We start from the raw sequence: 25,350 nt of genomic DNA, 5'->3' as shown, positions 1-25,350 counted from the left end.
TTTTAAATTGAAGAATGTGATGAAATCTCATTCCATCCCCACTGCTGGGGATGTAGACTGCCCCTTGTTCAGCTTGCCCAAACTGTTAACGCTCCTTGCCTAGTAGTCGGTGAGGGGCTGTTGGTTATCAGAGTGACTGTCCTGGTATCACAATGCTTATGTTCAAGTCACCCTTATTTTATTTAATAATGCCACATTCACATACCTTTTATGTTGCTATAATTATTCTATTTGATTATTGTTGTTAATCATTTACTGTGCTTAATTTATAAATTAAACTTGATCAAAGGTATGTATATGTAAAAAGAAAACATAGTATATATAGGGTTCAATACTATCCGCAGTTTCAGGCATCTACTGGGGGTCTTGGAAAGTGTGACCTGCAGATAGGATCAGACATAAGCCCTGGCTGGTTTGCTCAGTGGTAAGAGCATCCACCCAGTATGTGGATGTCCCAGATTTGATTCCTGATCAGGGCACACAGGAGAAGAAATCTACAGATCCTGGACAGGATACATGTGGGAGTCTGTCTCTCTGTCTGCCCTCCTCTCACTTAAAAAAAAAAAAGGCTCTGGCCAGTTAGCTCAGTGGTAGAGCGTCGGCCTGGCGTGCGGGAGTCCTGGGTTCGATTCCCGGCCAGGGCACACAGGAGAAGCACCCATCTGCTTCTCCACCCCTCCCCCTCTCCTTCCTGTCTCTCTCTATCCTTCCCGCAGCCAAGGCTCCATTGGAGCAAAGTTTGACCGGGCGCTGAGGATGGCTCTGTGGCCTCTGCCTCAGGCGATAGAATGGCTCTGGTTGCAACAGAGCGACGTCCCAGATGGGCAGAGCATCGCCCCCTGGTGGGCGTGCCGGGTGGATCCCGGTCAGGCGCATGCGGGAGTCTGTTTGCCTCCCAGTTTCCAACTTCAGAAAAATACAAAAAAATAAAATTAAAAAAAAAAAGATAAGGGGGATCGACTGTAATGACAGAGACCTGTCAAGCCTGAAATGTTTACTATTGGACCTTTGGAGAAAGTTTGCTTGGCTTCTTTCATTTTGTAGGACTTTCAACATGCCAACAATGTTTAAGCACTTGACATGCTTTATTTGTCCCTCACAACCCATGAAGTACGTATTATCTCTGCTCTCACTTTATGGGAAAAGCTGAGGCACAGAGAGATAAGGTCACAGAGACTATAGTGGCAGAGTCAGGGTTCCAGAGTCCTTGCTCCTAACGACTACCCACAACTATCCCGAACGGTGGTTTTCCAACCACACCTAGTGCTCATTAGTCATGGCTCCCTCTGATCTCACAGCAGCCTACTCAGCACAGAACAGGTGCAGTATGGGTGGCTGGGCTCCCGGTAATAAATGCTCACCAAGTATCTGCTGTGTGCCACGCACTGTTCTGGGCACTGGGGACACAGCTGGGAGAAGAGAGACAAAACTCTGCCACTGAGAGTCCTTTATCCAAGAACCTCTTTAGTGCTGGGTCAACTGGGACAGCTGGACGGCTGAGGGTGGAGTCCAGACATGTACCCATTGCCCAGCAGGAGCTCAGCACTGCCTGCAGAGTGACACTCTGAAATGGCACAGGACAAATGTGCCCTGGTCTGGCTCTCCACCAGTGATCAGAAGAAGGGACTCTACCAGCCCCAAGTCACAGCTGAGGATGGAGACTTGAAAACGGGAAGACACACGCCAGAGGGACCCAGGCCTATGTGTGACCTACTCTAGAAACAGTGCTTCCAGTCTGGGTCTCTCTCAGGCCTGGCCCTCACCTTCTCCTCCCAGCCTGTTTCTCTTCTCTGTGTAGAGATGATGCTACCATGGCCCCATGTCCCTCTGCACAGGGCCCATGCTCTACCCCATAACAACAACACTTAAGTGCAAATATATATCGAGTGCTTGCTCTGTGCAAAGTACCTGTGAGCTTGTATATTCCTAATAGATATAGAACAGGGATCCCCAAACTTTTTACACAGAGGGCCAGTTCACTGTCCCTCAGACCGTTGGAGGGCCGGACTATAAAAAAAAAACTATGAACAAATCTCTATGCACACTGCACATATCTTATTTTAAAGTAAAAAAACAAAACAGGAACAAATACAATATTTAAAATAAAGAACAAGTAAATTTAAATCAACAAACTGACCAGTATTTCAATGGGAACTATGCTCCTCTCACTGACCACCAATGAAAGAGGTGCCCCTTCTGGAAGTGCGGCGGGGGCCGGATAAATGGCCTCAGGGGGCCGCATGTGGCCCGCGGGCCGTAGTTTGGGGACCCCTGATCTAGAAGAAACTATTATTCCTATTTTCCAGATGAGGAAATCAAAGTCCAGCAGTTCCACGGACTTGCTCAGGGTCAGCACAAGGCCTGGCACATGCTAAAGCCAAGCCCCTTCCCCCAAAACATCTGTTGATGGAATGAAGGCATTGGTGGTCAAGTCGCACGGCAGTGAACATGCAAGAGGGAAACCATGGCTGTTTGAGGCCAAAGCCCAGCTAATGCCTGCTGTCCTGGGCCTCGCTGATGCGGTTCCCTCCTCTGCCTTCCTATCCCAGTCTACCTACCCACAGGTCCTTTCTGAATGAGCACGATGTCCACTCCTCCAGAATAAAAGGTGGTGGGCTCTCCTAACCTCTCATGTGTTTATAACCCATATTAGACAAATGCTAAACTTCCTTATACATAATTTCTACAAATCAACAAGAAAAAAGATCAAGAAGCGAAATGTTAAAATGGCAAAGTGTATGAACAGACAATTCCATAGAAAAGAAAACACAAATAGTTCTAAACCTGCGAAAATCTGCCCAGCCTCATTCACAGTAAAAGAAATGCAAATTAAAACAAGCTACAGTTTCTTGCCTACTAGACTAGACTGGTCAAGTTCAATGCACTGCTGAGGTTATGGGAAAACAGGCATAGATCTTATATTGGTGATAAAGGAGAAACCAATTTTACTCCATGGAGAGAGACTTTGGCAATACTAGTCAAAACTACAAACACATATGCTCTTAGAGACAGCAGTTTCCTTTTTAAAAATGTATCCTACAAAGTGATGGGTGGACAGAGTTTTTCTTTGTAGCCTGGCTTATAACAGGTTGAAACCGGAAGTGACCAAGATGCCACACAAAGACTAACGGTTAAATAACAGCATGTCCACACAACGGAGTACTATAATAGTATACACAATGTCGTTGTATAAAAGAACAAAGTAGTTGGCCTCAGCGGTCAGCTTAGTCGCTTAGAGCGTCTTCCTGAAACAAGGTTGTAGGTTTGATACCCGGTCAGGGCACACAGGGGAAGCAACCAGTGAAAGCACGACTGAGTGGAACAGATGCTTCCCTTCCACCTCCCCTCTCTCTCCTTTCCTCTCTCTGTCTTCCTAAAATCAATCAATAAAAAACAAAACAAAACAAAACACAGTAGTCTCCAAGATGAATTTTTAAATGATAAAAGCGAGCTGCAAAGCTGCATGTAGAGTATGCTACTGTTTTTGTAAAAATGGAAGGAAAAAAATCCAGATGTCATTGTTTGTGCAGAGAAAAGGAGGGACCGCAGGAGGCTGAGGTTCAGGAGGGGGAGTTTCTCATTTGTATCCTTCAAAATGTGAACTACCTGAATGTTTTATCTAGATATGAAAAGTATAATTTAGGAAATCATCAATTTCCTGTTATGTACATCAACTTCCTGCCTGAAGTGTGGGCTCCCCTGGGACTGGCCTTGGAGACAGGCCCTGGTCTCAAGCGCCCATGACTGTCAGGAGCCCCTCAGGAAATGTCTGGGGAGTGGAGGAGAGCACCGTTTCCCAGGCCAGCGAGACAGACAGGCAGGCAGGGCAGCCACAGGAGGAAGGAGAGCGGAAGAAGGCGTGGTGCAAGGCCAGTCTGGGCTAGGACACACGCTGCTGGGGTTCATCTACCTGGGGGGCTGGCGCCGGGGAAGCCTGGCCGTCGGGGGCCTGAGGGCCCAGGCCAGCTCCTTTGGCGGCAGGGGTGGTCAGGGCTGGGTCTTGGGCGGGAGCCGGGGCGCTGACTATGACCGAGGCAGGCACGGAGAGGTGGGGGCCCTCGGCGGAGAGGGGCTGCTGGCTCCTCTCCTGAAACAGCCCACAGAGGGTCACCCGGCCGCCCCCACGGACCTGCAGCCTTTCCACCCAAGACCCCCTCCCCACTGATGCAACAGAGAAGGGTGTGATAGAATTGGGTACAAGGGGCACCACGAGGCTGGCAGCCCTGGCGGTCCAGGCGCCAGGGAGGCCACAGCTGGGTAGCTCCCTCCCAAGTCCCTGGAGGTCAGTGGTCTTCCAGCTCCTCCCACCTGCCCTGTCAGTCCGTCCACATCTTGCCCAACGTTCCTGCAATACTCCCAGGACTCTAGCGGGAGGGCAGTCTGTCTGTCAGCTGTCCAGCCTTTCACTCTCCGTGTCTATGTGTCAACCATGCCCTCTCCCATGTCAAGTCAATTCCTTTCCTGTCCATCATCTGTCAGTCAGACCCTGTCACCCTCGCACCTCCTCCTAGGGGACAGTGGTATCCAGAGCAGGGTGCCATCTCGGAGACACTGTCCTGGCCCACAAGATCCCCCCAGTCTCAGCCTCACTGCAAGCCCCTCTCCGTAGCAGAACCTGCTGCCTGCCCTCCCCTCTGCCCCTCACCCCCACAGCCCTATAAGCAGCCCCTGGCCCTGCCCCGCCCAGCCCTGTTACCTGGGGCAGGAACATCTGCAGGGAGTCCTGAGTGAGGATGGCCGTGGCAGCAGCTGAGGAAGGCAGCACGATCTTTTCTGGGCTGGGTGCCAGGACCGGGCTGGGCTGGGGGGTGGTGGCCTGAGGCGGGTTGGTGGCCTGGGGTGTGGGGGCCTGTGTGGGGGCCTGAGGCTGTGCCTGTGGCTGCTGGTGGCCCAAAGGCAGCGGGGTGCTGACCGTGGGGGGCACTGGCGGGGCTGTCTGCACCGTGAGGACAGGTGCAGCCTCCCCGGTGGCGGCAGGGGTGGCCGGCTGCACCAGACCGTCAGGGGTGTTGAGCATGGCCACAGCACTGGGAGGCAGAGTGACCCCCTGGAGGACGGTGGTGGCAGTGGGGCCGGTGGGGGCCGGCTGGCTCTGCGTGGGCAGGCTGCCCGCAGCCAGGGATACGGGCATCTGGAAGAGGGCCGGCTGGCCCACCTGGATGGGGGCGGAGAGGATGTGGGCAGCACTGTGGGCCCCGGAGTGGGGGGCCAGCACGGGACCCAGGCTCAGTGGGCCCGCCAGGTTCTGGTTGGTGAGGATGGGGTTGGCGATGAGCTGTCCACCAGCGTGGGGGGCCGCAGCTGCCAGGATCTGCCCACCCACATTGGCTGGCAGGGCCGAGAGCGACTGGGGGAGCTGGACCGCGGACGCACCAGGAAGCAGGAACTGGTTCTGGCCAGGCAGCATGTGCTGCGCAGGGATGACGATGCTGCTGCCCTGGTTCAAGAGGTGGACGCTCATGGGCTTGCTCAGGGCCCCAGGGGGTGGGGGCGGGGCTGCCCCCGTGCTGGTGGCAGGAGGCTGCTTGAAGACATTCGCCTGCAGGGCGGGGGCGGGGAAGCCTGACAGCACCACGTTCTGGCCAGCCTTGCCTGCAGCCATGAAAGTCAGGTTCTGGGGGGCCTTGGGCTGTTGCGGGAGGCCCCCCGCTTCACCCTGGATGGTGAGTGTAGCGCCTGCAGGGGCGAAAGGCTTGGGTGTCAGCTGGTAGAGTTTGGGGGGCAGCACGCCGGCAGGTTTGGGCTGGATGGGCGTGGGGGTACGGTGCAGGATCACGTTGGGTGCAGGAACCAGCGGGGATGTGCCGAGGCCTGGGGCCACCGCCAGCTGCTGCCCTGAGGGCGCCCCGGTGGCGGAGGCAGAGGCAGCTCCTGCTCCTCCAAACACAGAGTTCCCATTGAGTGTGGTGGCCACGGCGGCTGGGAGGTTCTTCTGGATGACCAGGCCGGCCCCCTGGGGTGAGACACCAGCCGATGCCAAGGTCACTGGCTCCGAGGGGCCAGCTGCCGAGGCCAGATAGCCACTGACAGGCACCTGCTTGGCCAGAAGCTGGGAAGTGGGCGGGTTGAGTGCCATGACCGGCTGGCCGACCACCTGGATGGGTGCCAGGCCAAGTGTGGCCGCCGTGGCACCTCCAGGGCTGCCATTGGGCAGACCCTGGAGGCCTGGGATGGGCTGCAGGGTCACGTTGCCCAGGCCCACAGGCTGCAGAAAGGGCTGGACACTCAGGGCTTTGTTGACCACATCCTGGGGTGGCACCAGGGCCTGGTGGGTCAGCACGGTGGGTGGGGCCTGAAGTCCCAGCAGGTCTGTGCCACCTGGGAAGAGGGCCTGGGGCCCTGAGGCCACGGTGGCAGCCCCTCCAGTGACCGCCGGGCCTGCCCCACCGTCTGTGGGCTGCAGGGTAGGCAGCTGGAAGGGGCCCAGGTCCAGCTCGGCCTCGGCTTCGAGCGTCTGCTCAGTGATGTTGGCCTCTTGGAGGCTCTGCTGAAGGATGTCACAGGGCTGGTCAGAGCCCCCACCACCCCCGCCGCCCCCGCCGGCTGCCGCGGGCGAGCCCAGGATGTCATCTTCCAGGAAGTCTAGGTCCACGCTGGGGGCTGGCTGGCTGGGCTCCGGGTTCAAGTGGTTGCCAGGAGCTTCTTGCACGTGGAGCTATAGGCCAAATGAGGTGGGAAGGACAGATCTGAGATTAGCAAAGGGTCGGGCTCAGGGCACGGCTGAAATAGGGGATACACTGTGTCAGGGCGGCACAATCAGAAAGAACATTCCATATGGAAGTGGCTGGACCTGGGGCCAAATCCCAGCTCCAACAGGGCTTAGCTGCAGAGCCTGCTTCACCAGCCCTCTCTCCCTATTTGTACACTTCAGGAGAATGTACTATAAACCATTTAATAAATAGTCGTACAGTCTCTTCATTCTTTTTTTTTTTTTTTGGCTCAGAGAGACAGAGACAGAAAGACAGGAAGGGAGAGAGATGAGAAGCATCAACTCGTAGCTGCAGCACCTTAGTTGTTCACTGATTGTTTCTCATATGTGCTTTCACTGGGGTGCTAATGCCAAGACAGTGACCCCTTGCTCAAGTCAGCGACCTTAGGATCATGTTGGTGATCCTGTGTCAAAGCTGGTGACCTCGAGGTTGTGAACCTGAGTCCTCAGCATCCCAGGTCGATGCTCTATCCACTGTGCCACCACTGGTCAGGCCCTTAACACTCATCTGCAATTCCAGAACCCTAAAGGCTCTGAAAACCATGAGTGTTTTCCTAAGGCTTTGGAAGCAAAATTTGATCAGACTCGATGTGGTGCTTTAGGGGAAAGGTACGACTTACCCAGTTAACACGGCCCTTCTTAAGTCTGACCACAGAAAAGTGAATGAGCGTCACACACCCTGCACCAGAATCCGAAAAATCCCGAATTCTGAAACATACCTGGGCCCCACAGGTTTCAGATAAAAGATTGTAGTTCTATTACCCATAACAGCAGCAGCTGCTACTGCACGTGAACTTACTCTGGGCCAAGTGAACTAAGAGTCTGACATTTCGTAAATGCTTTCCATGCACAATTCATGATATGGGGGCATAAATGTGCGTGTGCATATTTGAGTAAATACTCCACAGGCGCCTAACCTGTGATGGCGCAGTGGATAAAGCATAGGTCTGGAATGCTGAGGTCGCCAGTTCAAAACCCTGGGCTTGCCTGGTCAAGGCACATATGGGAGTTGATGCTTCCTGCTCCTCCCCCCCTTATCTCTCTCTGTCTCCTCTCTCTAAAATGAATAAATAAAATCTGTAAAAAAAGAATACTCTATAGGCAATAATTATGCTCACAGTATGGAATCCCCACTGATATTTAACCAGACAGCCTCCTAGGACGGTCGTGACATTCACTGACATCATGTACAGGAGGTGCTTAAAGCCCAACCAGGGACCAGGTAAGTATTAAAAAATGACAGCAGAGCCCTGGCCAAATAGCTTGGTTGGTTAGAGTGTCATCCCAAAACACAGAGGTTTACGGTTTGATCCCTGGTCAGGGCACATACAGGAACAGATCAATGTTCCCCTCTCCCTTCCACCCCCCTCCTCTCTCACTTAAAAAAAAAAAAAAAGACAGCAGTGATGAGAAAATGGCCTCAGAGTAAGAATAGAGACTTGTCAACATTAATGGGTCCATAAGGGTAGTAACATAAAATGATGTTTATTTGTTGGGTCTTAGATTTAGATTTGATCATTTATATTACGAAAGATAAATTCTTCAGAATATATAGGTGTAGCTATGAGGATGGAGAAGAGGGAGACGGGAGGACAGAAGGGAGGACGGGAAGGGGGAGAGAAGAGGGGAGAGGAGGAAAAAGAGGAGAAGGGAGGCAGAAGCATCAGGAGAGAGAGAAGAGGGAAGGACACTGGCATTCCGTAATGGGCACAGCCAGGCACACAGCAGGTGCTCAATAAATGTCCCCTGAGGCCCCCACCCTGGGCTTTGTCCATCACCTGCCTTCATTTTCCAGATGAAGACTGAGGTCTGTTATCAGTTGATCCCTTCCCTCACCCAGGTCACCCCTCAACAGCTGAGCAAAGACAGGCCCCCAGACCCCCACATGCTCTTCCCCCCCAGGGAAGTGCCCCTAGTGGACCCCAGGGCCGGCATCTCCCTCAACTTCCCAGAACAGCGCTGTACCAGCTGACTGCCAAGGCCCCATGGCCAGGGCCCGGAGCCTCACCTCCTTCTCCAAGAACCGTGTGGGCACAGTCAGAGTGGTCAGGCAGCAGAGGGTCCACCTCCACCCACACTGCTCTCAGTGACCACCCCTGCCTCCCCCCAGCAAAGTGCATCACGGAGATGAGCGTGACTTCTTCCGTCTTGCCTTCAGGGCCTCCCTCTCCCGCTGGCTGCTGCTGTGGGCAGCTGGGGGGTGACCAGGAGCCCACGGTCCTCCCCAAACCCAGGTCCACTCACCCCAGGACCTTCATAGAAGGCACTTTGGGCCTCCCCAGGATTATCCAGGAGGTCATCACTGTCGAGCTGCAACAAGACCCGCCCCACCCAAGGTCAAAGTTCAGCTGGGCAGTGAGCCAGTCCCTGCTCTAGAACAAAACCCAATTTAGGGTGATACAAGACAAAAATATAAGATGAGGAGGGGGGCAAGGTATCCCCAACAGAGCCTCCCACCAACTCTCTGTCCCTTCCACTGCCTGGCATGGCCCACCACCCAGGCACCTAACTCATTGTGCAGCACTGTCCCCAGGGGGCGGGGGGCAGGAATGTGGCTGATTTCTAGGGGCATGCTCAGTGCCTAGGACAGAGCCTGGCATCCATATGCGCCCAGTGAATGTCCCCAACCAAGGAGCCCTTGCCAATTCCTCCCTGAAGCTGACGTCTCTCCAGAGCCCCAGACTGGTATATCCAACAGTCCCCCGTGGACTTCTGGAATCCACCCCAGACTCCCACTCAGTTGTTCAGACCAAAATCTAGAACACTTTCTTCCTTGACAACCAGTTTCATTCACTCTGCCTCCCAGATAAACCCCAAAGCCAGCTCCTGGCCCTCCTCACTGCCTGTCCCTGTGCCCAGGCCACTGGCCTCCCACTGCACTTGCCTCCATGCTATCAACCAATTCTCGAATGGAGCTCCTCTGCCCTCCCTGCGAGTGCGGACTGGCTCAGTGACTTGCTTCTAGTGAATACAAACTGAGGGAAGTGACAGAGTGTGACTTTGGGAGACTAGGTTATAAAAGGCACTGAGCTTCCTCCCGGCTCTCTCACTTGGGTCACTTGCTCTGGGGGTTGCCATCCCAAGAAGATATCCTCGTGGTGAGAAGCAGAGGCCTTCAACCAACAGCCATCAGAATGAGTTGTTGTGGAAGCACATCTTCCGGCCCCAGCCAAGCCTTCAGATGTAAGCGGCCCCAACCAACACCTGACTGCAAACCCAGGAGGCACCCTGAGCCAGACCACCCAGTGAAGCTGCCCCTGATTCCTGATTCCTGACCCTCACAAACTGTGAGAGTGCTAACAAATGTTGTTTTAAGTCACTAAGTGTTGGGGCAATTTGTTATGCAGCCCTAGCTGACTAATACAACTCCTCATAGCTCAACTGACTCCGGCTCTCCCCTACTCTGCCCCATTCTCTGCGGTGATAATAGAATATGCATTCTCCCACTTATTAACCCATCAGAGCTGCCTGTCACGTTCAAAATAAAATCTAAACTCCTCGATCCAAGTCTGCCAGGCCCTGCACGACCTGGTGACTTTCCTCACTTCCAGTCTCACCTTCTACTCATCTCACCTTTAGTCTACCCCCCACCTGGCCTTCTTTCAGTTCTTCAAACATGCCACCTTTTCCTGCCTCTGTGCCTGCACTTGGCCTGCCCTGAACACCATAGCACCTCCCCTGACCCTTCAGGTTCACCTTCAATGTCACCTCCTTAGAGTGACGTTCTCTGACCACACTCGCTAAAGCCCCTGCCCCACCCCATTCATTTCCTTTTAAACCTCTTTTGTTGTGCAAGCGACACTACTGTTTTGCATCCTACTCTGCATGGTGCTTTCCACTATCACCTTTATGGGTTACCAGTCACTTTGGTGACCAAGGACATGGGTACAGAATGAAGACGGAATTGCCGTCTCTTTTGCCCTTCACCACAGCCCTACTGCCCCGCTCACAGAAGTCAGGGCAGATGTCCACTGAATCAGGGAACATGTCAGCTCCCAATCCCACAGTCCCTGCCCTGGAAACGCCTCCCTGCTCAACACTCACCTTCTCGGATCCATGTAAGAAGTCATTGAGGGCCTGAGGGTCACTGAAAGAGAGAAGGGAAGAGACACTGAGGAGGTGAGGGGTGGGTGGGGACGGGAGGGAGAGGGAGGGTGGGGGAGAGCCCGTTACTCACCAAATCACGTCTAGTAAGCATCTCCCATCCTCATCATCCATCGCCACTGGACGGGGCGGGGTGGGGCGGAGAGGGCAAGGGAGACGAGGTTAGATGTCAGCAGCATGCCAGGACCCCCCTTCAAGGACCATTCCCCAGGGTCAAGGCTGGAAGGTCAGGGATTCTGTTCCATTGAGTCTCTGGACGGGGGTGGGGTGGGGAGCACCCCTGGGTACCCTCCCTGCAGAGCCTCCGGAGCAGGCACAGCTGCCTTTTCCTCCCCTGTCACTCTGTCCCCGGAATCTGACACCACCTAAGACTAAGCGAGCCCCGATCATATGTAGCCCCATGCCAAGTATTTCACACACTCCTAACGCAGCCTCAAAGTATCCCTCGAGGTGGGTCCTGCCATCCCCACTTTGCAGAGTGAATGGAGGCGCAGAGACCCCCACTCTCCACCTCCCAGCTAGCAGGAGGCAGAGCTAGGTCTCGAATCCAGGAAGTCTGGCCCTGGAGCACATGCCTTTCTCTGCCACGCTGCCCTGCCTGAGCACGGGCCCGGCCCAGAGTAGGCTAGGGGTTCGTCCTGCAAGTGAACGGGTGAAGGAGGAGGGTGCAGGCTGCAAGAAGGGCTTCTCGGCCTAGGTTCTCGGCCCCCTTGAAGACATATGCAGAGTGGTTCCTAAAAAGGGCAGATGGCGGAGGGGGACGCCTGCAGCCCGCTGAGCCCCGTGGCATGAGGATGAGGATGGGGACAGCTAAGAGTGTCTAGCACTTGCCCCAGGCCCTGACCCAAGAACCCCAGGGATGGGGAGAGATGCCATTAGCCCCATCCTACAAATGAGGGAACTGAAGCCCTCCACATCTGCCCATCGACCCCAACCCACCTGACCTTCCACCTTCCCAAACACCCCTCCATTCCTCCAAGCTTCCACCCGCACATCCTGGCGAAATGCCATTCAAACATCCATCTTTCTCTTCCTCCAGCACACAAAAGACTGCCCCATCCTTCCTTCCAGTGATGCTTAGAGGACACAAAGAGAAGTCACACCTCAGTGCAGGAGCCCGGAGCCATGGGGCTCTTGTCCCCCCTTTTTGGACGGGCTCCTGAACCTCTCTGAGGATGCCGTGACTGTGGACTCCTCTTCCCACCACAGCACCCCACACATGCAAAACCTCACTTACGCCCCCAGCTGCTTCACAACCCCTCACCCTGACAGCATTCTCTGAACGACACTGAGACCTCCCAGTCGCCACCCCAGCTCCTATAGGCTCAGCAGTCTGTGATATCAGGGAGCCAGTGGGGACCTCCCATACTGGGCGAGGGTCTTTTCCGAACAGTGTCTGGGAGAAGCCGGTGAAGGCAGACACTCTTGCCAGAAGCAAGCATGTGGCCTGAAACGGTACATGTGCTTCTCAGGGCTCACAGCACGTACACACATATACCTCTTGGGGCCCAGCGAACAAGGCCAGGTCTCCAACAGGGCAGCCTCATAGAGACACACCCATTCCCAGACCCTTGCGTGCCAATCACCCTCCCGGAGCTGGCCACGGTTCTATCCCCAAAGTGGCCCTTCCTGGGCTTTGGCCTCCCTTCACAGTGGTGAAGTACCTGTGACTCCACACTCCTGCCCCACCCATACTGTCACCAGGTCCTAGCCTCCATGCCCCCGCCCTTCTCAACCTGCCATGGGGAGGGGTGAGGAACAGACCCAGCCAGGGAACACGGAGGACAGGGAAGAAGAGCCTGCCTGTGGCTGGCATGGGGCAAGGGGCGGCCCAAGTGAGCCAGGGTCTTGGGCTGGAGGGGAGGGGCTGCAGCTGTTACTACGCCAGGCTCTGCCACGAAGGAATGTTACTTCCCAGTCTGGGGCCTAGACGGGCCCAGGGGGGGTGGACAGAGGGCCAGCAGCCCCTGCAGGGAGGCACGGGGACCCTCCATTGGTTACCTGCGCTACAAACGAATCATGAAGGGAAGGAGGGGGTGTCCGCTCCAGGTCTACACAGGGCCCCCAGCCGGGGACTTGAGGAGTGTCCTTTTGGGGGCCAGCTGTGGAGAGAGAATGAGAGAGAGGCTGTGAGTGACAAAAGTCAGTGAAAGGAGAAAGATGTAGCCCAGGGGGCGGATAGTGAGTCAGGGGAGGGAAAGACAGAAGAGAGACAGGAAGGGCTAAAGACACGATGTTAAAAGAAGAGGTCAAACACAAGTTTAAAATCACATAAAACAACACTATACATATAATATGTAGACAGATACTATACCATACGTACATATATATAGTATAGTATATTCACATAACGACACAATAGTATATAACATTGTACAGTACCCTTTACTGGGATATCAATTTGACAAAATACAGTCAATTCTAGTAATCTGTGGTACTCATGCTCTAGAACAGGGGTCAGGAACCTATGGCTCACGAGCCAGATGTGGCTCTTTTGATGGCTGCATCTGGCTCGCAGACAAATCTTTAATAAAAATAATAATGTTAAAAATATAAAACATTCTCATGTATTACAATCCATTCATTTCCTACCGCTCATGTTCATGGTTGCGGGTGGCCAATCACAGCTGTCCTCCTGGACAACACCAAATTTTTATTGGATAATGCCTAACGTACATGGGTCGTTGTATGGCTCTCATGGAATTACATTTTAAAATATGTGGCGTTCATGGCTCTCTCAGCCAAAAAGGTTCCCAACCCCTGCTCTAGGGGTTGCCATGAACACCGAATTAGCAAATGATGCATCACCTACAAAGGACTGCATTCCTACAAGTCTCCTGTCACATTTCCATCGATCGATCCTGTGGGACCCTGTTTTAGGACACTGTATACAATATAATTGCTGGTTCATTAACACAACACACAGCTGACAGCTGCTCTCAGCACCGTCACTAACTTGTGCCTGAACGAAGCTTCTCTAATGCAGGTCTTATCTCTGCCGGGCACACCCCAGCCATCCTGACCTTGGGAACACTAGACAGGGCTTCAAAACCAGGCTGGGTGGCCACAACAGTGACTTCAGGTGGACACATGTGTGATTTGGGTTTTGCATGGCTCTGCACATGTCTGCAAGTGACCGGGAAAGCAGCATGAGTATTGAGAGTTGGGGGTAACAAATGTTAGCGAGTGGGCAAATTCACAAATACAGAATCTGTGAATCATGAGGTTCCGCTTTGACGACGAAGAGTCACTCTGATTGCGGGCCCCCTGTGTGCTGGAACCAGTTTTAAGCATTCTGCACATATTAACCCATTTCATTTTCCCTAATCCCTATGAGGTGGGGCTTTGATTAGCCCCATTCTGTAGATGAGAAAACTGAGGCTCAGGATGGTCAGCAGTACGCCTGAAATCCCTGAGCCAGCAGTGGCCAGGCTGGGATCAGAGCCAAGGCAGGCTCACTCCAGGGCCCTGCCCTCTGTTTAACCGCTATCCCACAGAGGATGCTCATTGCATTGTTTCTTTTAAGATATGAAGCAAATATGACAAAAATATCAAGATAAGACTAGGTGACATGGTCTCTAGGCTTCTGTTATCATTTGAGGAATGCAGTGTGGAGGGACAGATTCGAAGTGATCAAGGTGTTTGGGGGGGAGGAACTGAGCATGGACCCACTTCCCCTCGTCCTCACCCCAGAAAGATCTAGAAAGCAGTTGTCACAAAACCCAGTGTCCCACCTAGATTCCAGGGATGCTGCCCTGGCCTGGAGGCATTCACAAGCACCCAAGGGTGTTTCAAGGGAGTGGCGGGCATGGCCAAGCTCTGTGAGCCTCCCACCAGCTCAATCAGCCAGGAGGGGATGCTTCCTGAGCAGGCTTCTCCAAACCTGTCCGTAGGTGAATGTCTCTACGACACTCCAGACTTCTCGAGAACTTTTTATCCATGTGTTTTTATTCTGGTGGTAACATCAGAGCAATGGATGGAGGGAGGGAACTGATCCACATTGTGATGATGTATTGGTGAGCAGGGTGAATTTGAACACTGCCTGGATCTTTGATGAGACTAAGGAATTGTTATTAAGATTCTAGGTGCAATAATGACACTGTTATTTTTTTTTTCTTTAGAATCCTTACCCTTTAGAAATAAATCCTGAAATATTTAGGGGAAAACTGATAGAATGTCTGTGACTTCCTGCAAAATAACCCAGCTGTGGGTATGAGGGGGGCATATAGACCACGCTGTCCAAGATGGCAGCCAGCAGCCACATGCGGCTTTGTACATTTCAGTTCAAGTTAAAGTGAAATTAGGGCAAAGGGCTTGAATACACATTTCTCTAAAGAAGATACACAAACGGTCATTAGCACATGAAAATATGACTGATGTCCCTAATCGTCAGGGAAACACAGCCACAGAGAAAATCACGAGTGCTGGTGGGGACAAGGAGAAATTGGAACCCTGTGCATGCCGGGGGGAGCGCTGTGCGGCGCAGCTGCTGTGGGGACCAGTTTGGCGGTTCCTCAAACACTTAAAAATAGAATTACCACATGATCCAGCAATTCCACTTCTGGGTGTACATCCAAAGGAATTGAAAGCAGGGTCTTGAAGAGATATTTACGCTGATGTTCACAGCAGCATTATGCACAACAGTCAAGACGCAGAAACAGCTCTGACTGTCCATCAACAGATGAATGGATCGACAACACGTGGTGTGTACAGACCATGAAATACGATTGAAGAAGGCAGTTCTGACACAGGTTACAACACGGGGGACCCAGGAGGACATTACGCTAAGTAAAATGAGCCAGTTATGAAAAGACAAATGTTACCTGATCTCATTTTTGAGGTACAAACAGACAGAGAAAGCAGAACAGTGGCTGCCAGGGGCTTGGGGGAGGGGAAGGACTGGGGAATGATTTTAATGGGTGCACAGTTTTGGTTCTGCAAGATGAAGAGCCCTGGAGATGGGCGGTGGTGATAATTGCACAACAAAGTGACCGTACTTAACACCACTGAACTGTACACTTAAAATTGGCTAAGATGGTAAATTTTATGTAACATGTATTTTGACACAATTTAAAAATGGAAAAGTAAGAACAATTAGATATATCAGTTTTAAATAAAAATACTTATATAAAAATTAATTAATTAAATGAAATTAAACATTTAGTTCTCAGTCATGTAAGCCACTTTTCTTTTTTTTCTTTCTTCCTTCCTTTATTTATTTTTTAAGTGAGAAGGTGAGAGGCAGGGAGGCAGAGACACAGACTCCACACATGAGCCCGACCAGGATCCACATGGCAAGCCATCCATCAGGGTGGTCTGCCATCTGGGGCTACTCTGTTGCTTGGCAACTGAACTATTTTAGTGCCTGAGGTGAGCCCATGGAGCCATTCTCAGTGCCCAAGGCCAACCTGCTCAAATCATTTGAGCCATGGCTGAAGGAGGGGAGGACAGACAGACAGAGAGATAAGAGAGAGGGGAAGGAGTAGAGAAGCAGATGGGCACTTCTGTGTGCCCTGACTGGGAATCAAACCTGGGACTTCCACACGCTGGCTGATGCTCTACTACTGAGCCAACTGGCCAGGATAAGCCACTTTTCAAGTGCTTGATAACAGCTCCATGTGGCCAGTGGCCACCGGACGGGACAGCACACATAGAGCAATTCCGTCATAGAAAGTGCCACTGGACCACATTGGTCGGTAAGAATGTTAGAAAAGTAAAAACTGGTGGGGTTGGTTGATTTGGGGGGGGGGGGGCGTCCATGTTTTACTATTCTCTCTACTTTGTGCACATTTGAAATTTTCCATAATGGGAAACTAGTAACTACCAAAATACTTTACTACCAAATATCACATGTCTGATTGTCTGGTTGTTTACTGTATCCCCCACACACACCAAGGGCAGGGACGTTTACCAGCTTCATGCCTTGTGGGACACCCAGTGTCAGCACAGTAGGAACTCAGCAAATATTTGTGAAATGAATCTGAAGAGGAAGTAAAACAAACCCATTCATTCACTTACAGAGTGGCCTGGTGGAAAGGGCATTTATGCAATGCCTACTATGTGTCCAGGATGGGGAGAGCTAAGGATACTGTCATGAGCAAAAGCAGATGCAGTCCTTGACCTTGGGGAGCATGCCCAGTGGTTCTGCACCAAGGAAGGCAATAAATGCCCTTCACCTCAACACATACATACTAAAAAGCTTCTGAAAAAGTGACTCCCAGGGGACACAATTACTGTGTAAAGTTGCCAACCTAAAATTGTTCACATGGGAGCAGAAGCTCTAAGAGCCACTGCATAGTTCCCACCTGAGTGCCAGAATGGAGTGGACACATGGACAGAGTCGCACCAATCTACAAAGGGCACACACAATAGCAAGAACAAGATTTTGCTATTGAAAGCCACTGAGCCCTGGGGCTCATTTGTTAACGCATATCACTTGGCCAAAGCTGACTGATGCACCTGGAAAAGCTGGATGGCCCCAGTGCTTGTGCTAACTCCATACCCACAGATTCCTCCCAAGCCCCAGTGAGGAGAGAAGAACGTTGACTCACGTTTCAGAGCCCAGAAAACAGAGACTCAGAGGGGTCAGGACACTTGCCTCAAACCACACTACGGATCAGAATCTGAACTCAGACGCTGTGATTCAGAAGAAACTCATTCCTTACCACCTGCTACAAAAAGTAGGAAAAGCCAGGCCTGAAAACCACAAGCTGCTCAAAGGAACAGCCATGACGCAACAATGACAAAGTGTCCTTCCAGCAACTCATGTGAATTCCTCCCGCACTTGTAATGCGATCGGAGTTCTGCGTTGTCACTGGGAGTTGTGCAGAAGCCAGACGGCTTAGCAGGATAGGAATGAAAAGGCCTATTAGCTCCAGAAACAGGCAAATTTTAATTCCCCAATACAAATTTTAGTAACCCTTGAGTTGTTTGCAAGTCGTACAAATGAAAGTTGACAAAACTGTCACTGGCTGATGGGAAACAGCAGGATGAGAAGACAAGTGACAGTCTGGCTGCTGCTTTTCCAAACACCGCCTCCCCCGCTCCCCGTCTTCCTCCCAGAAGCCTGATGCCGCGCAGGCTAACACTTGCCAACCCCAAGATGTAAACAAAGGCTGTTCTGAGTCAGTCTTTTTCAAACAATGGGGCATGGCATTGAGGGTTGTGAAATCAAATGAGTACGTTGTGACCAGGGTGTTGTTTTTTTGTTTTGTTTTTTAATTAAATGGAATGGGATAAAACAAAATATTAAAAGGCACCAACGTGCTAAGCCAGCGGTTCTCAACCTGTGGGTCGCGACCCACAGGTTGAGAACCGCTGTGCTAAGCGTTTGAGTATTAGCCCGTGACACTGGTTTCAGTTATGTGTGTCTGTATGGGTATGTACTTCCTACTGTGGGTTGTGGTCAAAATAGCTTTAAAATAATTGGACTGAGCCAGTGAGTGGTAGGGCTATGCCCTTTATCAGTCATTCACTTTCCCAGGCTTACTTGCAGCTAGGTTAGCCATATTTTTCTGCAAATAGTAAAAGCCAAAGTGTATAGGGTTGGGTTCTTGCTCAGTGACTTTTGGGGAAAACTGTGGCAGACTTTGAGAAAGTTTTTGTTCTACAATGTAAAGACAGAGCTTCTCTAAGGAGAAAGTCTTTTGCTCCTCACTTCCAACCTTGAATACAGTTGAGACAACTGGAGCTGTGGCAGCTATATTGCAACCATGAAGCAACAAACCTGAGGCTGATAAGGCCCCCTGCAGAGGACAACTGTTGGGAAAAGGGAAAAAGACTGGGTTCTTAACAACTCATTACTACATGCCTGCAGACTTACTTCTTAATCCTTACAGTTTAAGCTCCTATGAGGTTTTTTTTCATTTGCAGTCAGACACAATCTGACATAAAGGAGCTTATATATATATTTTAAGTAAGAGGGGGAAAGTGAGAGAGTAACAGACAAGGACACACAGGGAGAAAGACGAGAAGCATCAAGTCATACTTGCGACACTTTAGTTATTTATTGATTGCTTTCTTATATGTGCCTTGACCAGGGGGCTCCAGCCAAGCTAGTGACCCCTTGCTCAAGCCAGTGATCATGGGGTCATGTCTATGATTCTACACTCAAGCCAGATGAGCCCACGCTCAAGCAGGATAAACCTCTGCTCAAGCCAGTGACCTCAGGGTTTGAACCTGGGTCCTCAGCATCCCAGGCTGACACACTATCCCAGGCAACACCACCTGGTCAGATGAGCTTGTACTTTTTATAACTTTGCAACCTGTCACAAGGATTCTGATGGCCTTCTATAGATCAAAGACTATACTATGTGAATCCATTGAGAAGAGAGGCCCAGCCAAATGGGAGGGCTGATGGTGAGGAGATCTGGAGAAAAGACCACCGTGGTGATCGTCAGAACTCTTAACCTCCCTAGTCCCCCACTACCCTTTGCAGCTTTTCTGATCAAGAGACGGGGTCTGTTACCCAACCCTTGAACTCAGGCTGGCCTTTTGACTTGTTCTGGCCAACAATGTGGCAAAAGTGACCTGTGCATTTCTGTGACTGTGACTGTGCCTCGAGACCCTGGCACACGTTTACTCTTTGTCCAGCTACCACGTAAACAAGCCGGGTTAGCCTGCTAGAGGACAAGAGACACACACCCATCACCTGTGTCACTAGAGCTCACTGCTAGCCAAGCCGTAGAAACAGAGCTACAGAGCTGACCTACAGCTGACTACAGATGCCCAGGTAAGACCAGAAGTACCCAGCAGTGCCCAGCACAGATTCCAACTATTAGGATCAAGGTTTTGTTTTCAGCCACTGTGCATATCTCATTTTCCAAACACAGCTGCACCAATGTCTCCAATCCCCTGCGATCTTCACCAGCGCGATCTTGCCACTCCCTCTGAATGGAGGAGAGTCTGTGACCACATCAACCAGGACAGAGCAACAGAAGCGCCACTCTGACTTCTGAGGCTGGGTTGCAAAGGGCAATTCAGTTTGTGCCTTGTCCACTGGGACACTTACCCTGAAAGATATCAGAGAGAAGTCTGACTACTCTGAGGCCACCATGCTAGGGGGACACCAAAGCCAATTATGTGAAGAGACCATGAGCAGGCACTGAATCACCCCAGCCTGGGGCCAAGCACGTGTGTGGATAAGCCTCCTGCCCGCCACCGCCCCCGCCCCGGCCTTCAAGTCTTCCGGGCCAACACCTCAGACATTGTGGAGCAGAGACCGACTGTGCCAAATTCCATGTGAAATTCTTGACCCATTAAACCCATGAGGACAATTCAGTTGTTGCTTTAAGCTACTCTATTAGGGGTAATTGGTTAAACAGCAATATTAACCAGAACAGCCTCTAAATCTGGGGCTGTTACGTAGCAGCTGATACAGCACTCTAGAGACCAAGGGCCTCTAGACCGCACACCCCTGACCCACCCAAGTCTCACCCACTCTGCCCCCTCATCTCTTCAGTCTCTCTCCTCCTCCCCACGACCACTATTCCTGCCCAGGTCTAGGCCTCACCATTTCTCTCATCTCCTCCTATCCATCCACCCAGTCTGTGTTACTATTGCTCATAACTGGCCGCACCCATTGTTAAAATACTCAAGTACTTCCTTACTTATTGGTTAAGTAAATGTTGCTCCCAGCCCCCAGCACCCCACCTGCCCGCTCAGAATCACGTGAGACCCCTTGTGACTCAGCAACTGAAGGGAACCACGAGGCAGAGCAGGGAGCCCACGGACCTCCCTCCGCAGCATGCCAGACACTCCAGATTGGTGCCCACAAGCTGCTGCCTGTTATGCATTTTAAATACTGCCGATTCACAAGTCACTCAGCACCTTCTTCGTTCCTGCCCCCGTGCTGGGCACCAAGGCCCATGGTGAGCAAACACACCACACCTTCCCGGAGCTCAAGTCCACCGGTGAGAACATCAATCATCCCCTGCACAAACAACCGGGTAAAGTGCGCCAGGCTCCCTTTGGCCTCGGTGTCTCCGTGCCAACCCGCCTCCTCACTGGCCACCAGCTCACCTGCCCAACCACCAGGCCAACCCCTGCTTAGGAGCCCCCCACCCCCGGATTGGCTAGAGTTTGGGAGGCCAGGCATTTGTGGTGGTCCCGGTCTGTGCCCTCCACCCTTGGCTGCCACCATTTCCTGCTCCATCCCCTTCTTCGTCATCACAGCCAAGTTTTGCCAGACCCACAGGGCCAGATGCAGTTCTAAGTGCTTCTTCCGTTTCATTTCATTCTCACAATAGTCCTAGGTGGCAGATACCATTACCCTCACATCCATTTCACAGATGAGAAAACTGAGGCAGAGAAAAGGGTTAATTACATTTTCCAAGGTCACCAGGTAGCAGAATGGCAAAGCCAGGATTTCAACCCAGGTCAATAGGCTCCCAAACTCATGGAAACTACACAGCCTGGCCGGCTTCCCAGCCAAACCCCAACCAGCGACTTTCTGCAGTGCCCTTCCGTACAGGTCCCCACAGTCCTTCAATAACCCACTCAGGCCCTCTGCCCCCTACCGTGGCCTGAAATGCCACAGAGAAGTCAGTTCATTTCCCACACGGCTCAGCCAGACGGGCCAACCGGGCAAGGCACTGTGGAGCAGACTCAACGTACCACAACGCCCACAACTTATGCTCTTATGACTTATTTCTTTTTCTTTTTTTTTTTTTTACAGAAACAGAGAGAGAATCAGAGAGAGGGATAGATAGGGACAGACAGACAGGAACGGAGAGAGATGAGAAGCATCAATCATTAGTTCTTTGTTAGGATACCTTAGTTGTTCATTGATTGCTTTCTCATATGTGCCTTGAGCGTGGGGCTACAGCAGACCAAGTAACCTCTTGCTCAAGTCAGCGACCTTGGGTCCAAGCTGGTGAGCTTTGCTCAAGCCAGATGAGCCCGCGCTCAAGCTGGCGACCTCAGGGTCTCGAACCTGGGTCCTCTGCATTCCAGTCCAATGCTCTATCCACTGCGCCACTGCCTGGTCAGGCTGACGTATTTATTTCTAAGGCCTCTAGTGCATAGACTGGTGGCCTCCCAGAAAGGTATGTCACCGACCTGGTAGCTGAATATGGCCTTCCTTATTTGGGAGGAAAAAGCCTTTGCAGGTGTAATTAAGTTAAGGATCTCAAGATGAGATTATACTAAATGATTTGGGTGAGCCCTAAATCCAACAGGGTGGGACCTTTTAAAAGAGAAGACACACAGAGGAGAAAGCCGTGAGGACAGAGGCAGACATTAGAAGGACACAGTGACAAAACCAAGAGCCCCTAGAAGCTGGAAAAGGCGGGGAAGGATCCTCCCCTAGCCAGCCAGAGTCTGTGACTGCCTTGAGGCCAGCCCACACCTTGGTTTTGGACTTCTGGCCTCCAGAACTGTGAAAGAATAAACTTCTATTACTTTAAGCCACCACATTTGTTGTACTTGGTTTGGCAGCCCCAAGAAACTAAGTAATGCAGGATGTCAATTTCTAAGACCGATGTGTGTGATCAGTACTGGGTACACAGTACATATCCAGACCACCATCTACAGCTGTCTAGGCTGTTCACTGCACACGGGGACCCAGACATGGGACAACAGGGCCTCCAATCCAGTTGACGTTCTGCTGGAACCAGTGAGACCTAGATAAGGGCAACACCCCACTGGGGCAAGGAACCCTTCTCCTCACTCACACCCTCTGGCACTGTCCTCACACAGAGGCGCCTGCTGCTGTCCCAGTGAGAGTGGGCTGCCCAGGACAGGCAACCACTGGCGCACTGTGTCGATTTGAAAGCCAGTAAAGGAAAACGGAAAAAATGCTAACTCCTTGCCTATGCCAACCCCTTTACGGGAAAGAAGAGAAAGAGCAATGTAAGGAGCAATTAAGATCTGCACCATTGCCTGACCAGGAAGTGGCGCAGTGGATAGAGCGTTGGACTGGGATGCAGAAGACCCAGGTTCGAGACCCCGAGGTTGCCAGCTTGAGCGCAGGCTCATCTGGCTTGAGCAAAAGCTCACCAGCTTGGACCCAAGGTCGCTGGCTCGATCAAGGGGTTACTCGGTCTGCTGAAGGCCCACGGTCAAGGCACATATGAGAAAGCAATCAATGAACAACTAAGGTGTCGCAACAAAAAACTAATGATTGATGCTTCTCATCTCTCTCCGTTCCTGTCTGTCCCTATCTATCCCTCTCTCTGACTCTCTCTCTCTGTCTCTGAAAAAAAAAAGAAAGATCTGCACCATCTTTATTCTGAGTGACCTGAAGAGTTCTAAAGTCACTGAGTTAGTGTAACAACAAAAAAGCATGCCCTATTGGTCAAATAAGTTTGTAAATAAGATGTATATGTTTGCTCACTTATAGTTTGCATTGGGTGTGGGAGGCGAGGCTGTAAGCTGGCAAGGTCCTTATAGCCTAAGGCAAGGGTAGTCAACCTTTTTATACCTACCACCCACTTTTGTATCTCAGTAGTAAAATTTTCTAACCATCCACCGGTTCCACAGCAATGGTGATTTATAAAGTAGGGAAGTAACTTTACTTTATAAAATTTATAAAGCAGAGTTACAGCAAGTTAAAGCATATAATAATAATTACTTACCAAGTATTTTATGTCAGATTTTCGCTAAGTTTGGCAGAATAAATCTTTATAAAACAACTTTCTATAGTTAAATCTATCTTTTTATTTATACTTTGGTTGCTCTGCTACCGCCCACCATGAAAGCCGGTATGCCCACTAGTGGGCGGAAGGTACCAGGTTGACTACCACTGGCCTAAGGCTTAGTTTTAAGACTAAGCCTTGCCACCCTTTTATTTATTTATTTATTTATTTATTTTTTACAGAGACAGAGAGAGAGGGATAGATAGGGACAGACAGACAGGAATGGAGAGATGAGAAGCATCAATCATTAGTTTTTCGTTGCACTTCGCGACACCTTAGTTGTTCATTGATTGCTTTCTCATATGTGCCTTGACCGCGGGCCTTCAGCAGACCAAGTAACCCTTTGCTCGAGCCAGTGACCTTGGGGTCTCGAACCTGGGTCCTCGGCATCCCAGTCCAACGCTCTATCCACTGCGCCACTGCCTGGTCAGGCTGCCACCCTTTTAATACTAAGATCTTTTCAACATCCTTCTAATACTAAGATCTTCTCAAAACTAAACTTTTCCCCACACCTTCGACTGTTACATGATGTGGGCTGGTGCACTCTTATGAGGAATCCCATTTATGCCTCAGATAAGGCTTTAATTTCTACACTATAAGATAAGGCAGATGGGGGAGAGGGGCTCTCTCTCTCAGATCCTGTCATCAGCATTGCAGAAGAGAGGCAGCCAAGATGGTGGACTGCTGAATGAGAAACCAGTTTGTACAGGGAGGAGGAGATGGGGAACAGAGGTGAATAAGGCTGGTGAGGTAGAAATCTTTGATTCTAAGAAACTTGGATAAGTCAGTGGCTTTGGGAGCCCTAAATGGAAAGGGAAGTGTTTCCCACTGTGTGTATTTCTCACCCGTCGGGTGCAAGCTAGAATTAAAGATAATGGCCCACCAGTTCTTGGCTCCATTATTTCATTACCGTCTGTCCGAATCAAATGCGAACCTGCACAGGCCAGGCGGCTGTGATGGTGGCCGTGGCTACTGGCCATACACCTATAAAACCTGGACGGCTCCTAAAGGGCCTGTTGATACAGGTACTCACACACCAGCAATGTTCGCTGGGCCCCTTCTTTCCTCTTTTTGCCATTCATGAATGATCTAACTACCGCTATAAAGCTGCAGGCCTGCCAAGAAAACCAGCTACCTCAAAGATTTTAGATTATTTTCCTTTATTGATTTTTTTTTCTTTTAGAGAGAGAGAAAAACATCAATTTGTTGTTCAACTTATTTATGTATTCATTGGTTGAGTCTTGGATGTGACCTGACCGGGGATCAAACCCGCAACCTTGATGCCTCGGGATGACATCCTAACCAACTGAGCTACCCAGCCAGGGCTTAGATTTTCTTTTTTTTCTTACTACTAGTTTATAAAAACCAGGGAAACTCTGAAAAGGACTGACAAAGGCAAGGGGATGGGGTGAGGGAAACAAAAGGAGTAGTTGACTGGACACAGGACCTTTCAGGCATTAGGCAACAGAGAAAGCTTCGAGTTCAAGGGGAAATGGAGCAAAGAGAAGCAGAGAGAAACAAGTGCCCTGGCAGCCCCCACATGTGTCTCAGCCCACTCGTTCCTGACCTTGAGCCAGAATCACCAGCAAGCCTTTTAAAATAAAGACTGGAGGGGGAAAATAAAATTAAATTAAAATAAAATAAAGTAAAATAAAAAAGACTGGGTTTCAGAATGAGTAGGTCCGGGTAGGGCAGAGAACACGCATTTCTAACAAGCACCCAGGGGGTGCTGATGCTACTGGCCCAAACCACTACTCCAGAAGCTTCTGTCTCCTTAGTCTTCTTTCCAGGGCTCTTGCTGCCATATCGAACACAAACCACCAGTTCCTAGTCAGCGTCCAAGCCCCTGACTAAGTGGCCTCAGAGGGTCATCTCCCAGGCTCAGGAGGGTCCGACAGTCAT

General features: G+C 51.1%; 1 protein-coding gene across 1 annotated transcript in view; it reads right to left on the bottom strand.

Annotated features, from left to right (window-relative positions):
* Positions 1 to 25,350, bottom strand: part of BICRA (BRD4 interacting chromatin remodeling complex associated protein) — an 81,910-nt gene that overhangs the window by 12,686 nt on the left and 43,874 nt on the right. Inside the window, exons 2-7 of the mRNA XM_066373866.1 lie at positions 12,815 to 12,915; positions 10,887 to 10,932; positions 10,754 to 10,796; positions 8,954 to 9,019; positions 4,697 to 6,655; positions 3,911 to 4,087 (exon numbers count right to left, since the gene is read on the bottom strand). Coding sequence (XP_066229963.1) covers positions 3,911 to 4,087; positions 4,697 to 6,655; positions 8,954 to 9,019; positions 10,754 to 10,796; positions 10,887 to 10,927 — 2,286 coding nt within the window. The 5' untranslated portion in view covers positions 10,928 to 10,932; positions 12,815 to 12,915. The remainder of the gene's footprint in view (positions 1 to 3,910; positions 4,088 to 4,696; positions 6,656 to 8,953; positions 9,020 to 10,753; positions 10,797 to 10,886; positions 10,933 to 12,814; positions 12,916 to 25,350) is intronic.

Source organism: Saccopteryx leptura, chromosome 3 (assembly GCF_036850995.1).
Source record: "Saccopteryx leptura isolate mSacLep1 chromosome 3, mSacLep1_pri_phased_curated, whole genome shotgun sequence".
In the NCBI taxonomy this organism is placed as follows: Eukaryota; Metazoa; Chordata; class Mammalia; order Chiroptera; family Emballonuridae; genus Saccopteryx; species Saccopteryx leptura.
The sequence above is the reverse complement of the archived record's forward strand: the minus strand, read 5'-3'. Positions and strand labels throughout refer to the sequence as shown.